The sequence below is a fragment of the Physella acuta genome, unplaced genomic scaffold (assembly GCF_028476545.2).
Source record: "Physella acuta isolate Inbredline_101_S28 unplaced genomic scaffold, ASM2847654v3 ptg000643l, whole genome shotgun sequence".
Classification (NCBI taxonomy): Eukaryota; Metazoa; Mollusca; class Gastropoda; family Physidae; genus Physella; species Physella acuta.
The window spans coordinates 25,105-31,104 of record NW_026732162.1 but is presented as its reverse complement, the minus strand read 5'-3'; the positions used below and the strand labels follow the sequence as shown (position 1 = coordinate 31,104).

General features: G+C 36.0%; 1 protein-coding gene across 1 annotated transcript in view; it reads left to right on the top strand.

Moving 5' to 3' along the window:
- Nucleotides 1-644: 644 nt before the first annotated feature.
- LOC131948413 (cyclic nucleotide-binding domain-containing protein 2-like) overlaps nt 645-6,000 on the top strand; it is a gene marked incomplete at its 3' end in the record, with an annotated part of 28,662 nt that continues 23,306 nt past the window's right edge. Inside the window, exon 1 of the mRNA XM_059310019.1 lies at nt 645-1,004. Coding sequence (XP_059166002.1) covers nt 657-1,004 — 348 coding nt within the window. The remainder of the gene's footprint in view (nt 1,005-6,000) is intronic.

The window sequence follows — 6,000 nt, the reverse complement described above, 5'->3', positions numbered from 1 at the left end:
GGAAATAATTGTAGATGAAATGTAAGGTTATTTTTATTTATATTTGTGTATGTTTAACATAACAGGGCTTATACAGCTGACTATGTGGGTTTTTTTTTTATTAAGACTGATCTAAATTTTTAATTAGCAAATAGATGCTATAATACTTGGTTGAGATATAAAATTTATCTTCTGTTTTTCTTTTATATATATATATATAATGAATATGATATTTTATAATTTTACTTCAAAGTCAAAGAGATTCCATGTGATTTATCCATTGTATTACTCTCTTTATGCAGGGGCGTAGCGAGGGGGGAGGGGGGGGGGGGGGGGCGGGGGGTGCGGATCGCACCGGGTGACACCATTTAGGGGGGGGTGACACCCAAGGCAAAAAAATAGCAAAATATATAGAGAAAAACTTGACGGGGGGTGCAAATCGAAAGTTTGAGGGGGGGGGGGGTGCAAAAATCGAAAGTTTGAGGGGGGGGGGTGCAAATCGAAAACATGAAAGTTTGTCCCCCGGGAAGGGTCGCAACGCCTCTGGGGGGGGTGACACCATTAAGTGCCGCACCGGTGACACCCGACCTCGCTACGCCACTGTCTTTATGTATGAGTGTACTGATTATTATTTTCTCTCACTATCCCTCAAGATGAAGTTTTGTTACTGATGTAACATGTCGACTCTCGCCAGTGGTCATCCAACCATCACCATGTCACACAAGACACCACACCAACGGATAGCCGGGCTACCTAAGCTGGGGGTGAAGGTCGTCAAAAAAGTGGAATTCGCCTCCAAAAATTTCAGCCTCGCCGACCACGACCTAGTTCCGGAGCTGAAAAATCATCCGCTGAATTCGTCTTTCACTCTACTCGAGCACCGGAATTTCCCGAACCGGCGCCAGAGATCTGTGGAAGACATGGGACAAGGGGAGAGCACTATCAGAAGACAGCTGACGAGAAGTCACTCGTTTGACTTGAAGAATAGTAAACAAGAGGAAAAAAATAACACGGTCAAATTTGAAGTAAGCCATGTTGATTTTGACACTAATAAACAGAGTTTCTTCCCGGCATCTCTTCGGCACACATCCCCCCCCCCCCGAAGAAAGTTTACCGCCCCCCCCCCCCCCCCCGAACGAAATGGAATTGATATAGAAAATATATACTTTTGATAGCGTCCGCCCACCCCCCCCCCCCCCGAAATTTGTTGTTGTCCCCCCCCCCCCCCCCCGAAAATTTCAACTGCACCCCCGGAGAAAAAAGTCTGGAAGAAACACTGCTAATAAATAGGTTGTAACGCTCTCAGGTTACGTCGCAAAAACAAAATCCTTAAACAATTAAAATTCAAAGATTGCAATTTTTTAAACTAGACTTTATCAGGCTTAATTTTTTAAATAGCACTGTAAAGTATATTTTCTAAAAAAAAATATACCTTGATGTAGGCCTACAGCACATCTTTAATTTCGAATTTTTAAAAAAATGTCATTATACTTCACATTTTTTATTTTAATTCGATGGCTCAATTTGCTTTCAATTACATAGATATTTTCTGAAACGATAATTTATAACCAGAAATACAAAATGTAAATGTAATAAGTTAAAATAAGCCTAACCTGTGGTGGTTTAAAAATTTCAAAGCGACCTCCAAAAAGCAATAAATAGACCATATTTGAGTTAATTTTCTAATATTCCCTCGCCGTTCTTGGTCCAGCTAAATTGTTTTATTACCTCTAAAAATTTTCTTTAAAATAATTCATAGAAACTAAACAATGTTGGCCTCATAACCCAATGCAGCGTATTTAAACTAAACACCGCAACGAATCTAACATTGCACAAACGGCCAGAGTGCACTGGAGGCTTTCGGCAAAAGTTGTTTGTGTATCGGCACAAGAGCCGTGCAAATAGCCGAATTCGTGCATGAGATATGACGTACTAAGCGCCTGATAGCGGGTATCTTTATGCTATAACAAATAGTTTTAAGGACAACGGTGATTAGGAGTCGGGCAGCGGCGTACTTCGGGGGTGCGAGGGTAGCTACCGACCAGGCAACACGTTTTTTTTTTATAAATAACAGTTACCTCATTTGCTAGTACAGGGTCTGGCCGGTACAACTAGTATATATATATATATATATATATATATATATATATATATATATATATATATATATATATATATATATATATATATATATATATATATATATATATAGGCCCTATATATATATATATATATATATATATATATATATATATATATATATATATATATATATATATATATATATATATATAGGCCTATATATATATATATATATATATATATATATATATATATATATATATATATATATATATATATATATATATATATATATATATATTATGTATATATATATATTTATTTATTTATTTATCAATTTCTATATGGAATTTAAAAAAGTATCGTTGTAAACTACAAATCGCTCCAATATTTGCATTGAACAACAGCTAAGCTACTGTTTGCAATAAAAGAGCTAAATCTCCATAACCAGTGTTTCTTGCGGGCGTCTCTTTGGTCCCCCCCCCCCCCCACCCTTCCCGGAACGAAATGGAAATTATATAGAAAATACACGTTTGACAGTGTCCGCCCCCCATCCCCGGAAATTATAGCCCCTCCACCCCCCCCCCCCCCCCCCCCCCCCGAAAATGTCAAGTGCCCCCCCCCCCCCCCACCCCGTAGAAAAAAGTCTGGAAGAAACACTGACCATAACTCTACAAAATGTTATCTTTAGCTCCGCTGTGTCTCTCAGGCTTCATGCGATAAACATTTGTTATAATTTTCGAGCAGTTATTAATTAGAAATCGATAGCTATGATTAGCTTTCATTTATGATACTTGGTTAAAGAAAGCTGACCTCGCCAGATATAGCCAAAATTTCAAATCATTCCTTATCATTGTGTCCATGTTCTCTTTTTTCATATTGGTTTTAAGTTATAGGAATTAAGATAGTAAAATCACTATCGTGTAGTTGATGCGAAAAATACCAAGCGATATTTTAAAGCTGTGTTTTTATCAAAGTTTATTGTTTTATTACTTGTAAGACATGCAAAACAAGAACGGAAATCGTCGTTCAGCTGTCGGAAACAATGTTCCGAGAAACCGGGAAATAAAAATTGTGAATCGTGCTTCACGGGCCGCAAAAAATAACGGAACGAATCCGTTTTTAAAAACTCATAAGGCAGCGACGAGCGTGGTTAATTATAATATTCATGGCAACAAAGTTATTGGAGCGGAATCATCCGGTCAATCAAATTATCCGGATCCGGTTAATCGCGCGCGCGATTTCCGGGACCCATCCTGCAGCTCATCAACTAAACACGCCGTGTATGGTAATTCACGGAGAAGTCAAAGCTACGCGAGTGATCTCCCTTTACACGGTCCCCTATACCGGGACATTGGTTTGATGATGGAGGGGAGACTACCCAACTGGATTTGGAATTTTTCAACAAAAGTTGAGTCTTGGAAGACTGCGGTCATTGAACAACAGTGGAAGACAGAGGAGCCGAGGGTGCGTCATTCCGCCTCCCTGCCGTCGTTGACAAGGTATGTTGCATTGTAGACAGTTAGTAACATCACTAATTTATTCAATACGACAGTACTTATTAATACTGTACTATCAATAACTTATTTATATAAAGCCGGGACATTTTAGTTTCAATTCAATTCAAATGTGTTGGATAAAAAACGTTAAAGAACATTTTTATTTATGTAAAATCTATCAAATATATTATTATTACTGATTTAAAATGTTTAAAACAATTGAATTAATAAAAATAAAAATAAAATAAAAATCTACCGCCTCCTCTCTCCCCCTCTATCCACTTTACCCCCAGACATGATAACCCCACAATCCCTTTAACTGTTCCAACGACCCCACCACCCACCGCAACATCAATATCCAGAACTTATTTAAAGTTCTAAATCTTGTCTCTTTCCCCTCATCTTTCACACTGTAACCTTTTCAAAACTCAATGTGAACACTACAACACCCTTTCAACTAGTCAACTTAAGTTGTTTCCCTACATAGAAAATGCTTCACTGTCCCATTGACCCTCTCTGAAAAATTTCCTTTCCTCTCCCCACCCAGACTTCTGACACTTTCATTTGACCTTCACCCCTTTTACTGTCATCCTTTGCAATTTTTTTTTATAATCAAATACATGACATCATGTAAATATTCATTATGTACATTTGCAAAACCTTTCGTTTTCATTTGGTGTTCAAAGTTATGCTAAAAAATTTGATGTTGATGTACTTGTTTTAATTGCAAATAAAAGTATTGAAAAAAAAAAAAAAAAAAATTTTTATTTATAAAAAAAAAGAACATTTTTATACGAAAAAATAAAAAAATAAATGTATACAAGATCTATCACTATTCAATAAAGGCAGTTCATACCATTACTGAACTATCATTAATTTATTGAAATAAAAGAGAGTGCATAGGATTTTTTTTACAAGCGCTTATTTATTCAATTAAAGACGGTAAATAACATTAATATACTATCAAAAATGTATTTAAATAAACACGGTACAGAGTATTTTTAATTTTTATACTATCGCCAAATTATTGAAGTATAGATTATTTAAGTTTTTTTTTATATCACGAATTTTAGTTACATAAAGACGGTCTTTATTTTTTTTTTTGTACAATCACGATTTTATTTACATAAAAAACCGTATTTGGTCCTAAAAATAAATATGCTGACACATAAAAGATTAAAATAGACATTCCACGTTTAAAGGGGGTAACAAAGCTTAGTCAACTGTCTGTCATTTATACCCCACCTAAAGTAAACAACTAGAGACTTAAATACTCAGTGTAGACAAGGGCACACAGCCTTGACAAGATAATAACATGCTTATCAATCAATGGCTGCGCTTGAAACCTTTAATTAGACATTCACGTGAAATTATAAAACATTCAAAACATTTATATCATTACAGTATTAATATGTATTTACTGATATAAAATAGAATTTCACCGTTTCCTTCCAGTTAAAATAAACATTACGATAAATGAATTAAACTATTATTTCCATTAGTTTTAATTCAACTATAAGACATCATTATTAATAAACATATGGCGCTATAAAAGCTTTCGCCAAACAAAATAGGAGGAAAAATATACATTACAGAAAAGCTTTTGAAAAATGTTGTAAACTAGCCCACGTACCACGGGGAGTTGAAAAGGGAGAAGAAGAAGAAAAACAATATAAGGGACCACAAGTGTTCCTTTAGGCATGTCATGGGGAGGGGGGAGGGTGGCTTACCCGAAGCACACGTACCGCCCCCCTCCCCCGAACGAAGAAAAATTGATATAGAAATATATACCAGTTAGTGTCGTCATTCCCCCCCCCCCCCCCCAATCCTCCCCGTCCTCCCCCAAAACAAAAACAAAAGAAAAGAAATTTGAGTCCGGCCCCATCCACCGAAAGTTTTAAGAGCAGCAGTCTTCGACACTGCCGCATTTATTAATTTAGAGCCGTGATCCTGCCTATTAGTTAACATCCTAGTTTCCATCACGTGATAGTGTCCCTGCTTTATTATAATAAAACATTTCAGCGAAACGCTTTTAATTTTAAAAATTCAAAGATAATTTTGTCAATTTTAAAAAAAATTTAATTCAGTTTTTATTTTCTGTAGGCTGTCAAAATATTTGGTTGTCAAACCGTTGGTGTTAAGGAAAAGTTGGATTTTCAGACAGTTTTCCGTAAAATTAGTTCATCGGATAATAAGCTTAGGAAAATTACGTTTTTAATCGTTGGTGTTTAGGAAAAGTTGGATTTTCAGACAATTGGTCTACTGGAAAATTAAGTTATCGGTTAATAGACTTTCGGAAAGTTGGGTTATCGGTTAATAGACTTCCGGAAAGTTGGGTTATAGGTTAATAGACTACCGGAAAGTTGGGTTATAGGTTAATAGACTTCCGGAAAGTTGGGTTATAGGTTAATAGACTTTATGAAAGTTCGGTTATCGGTTA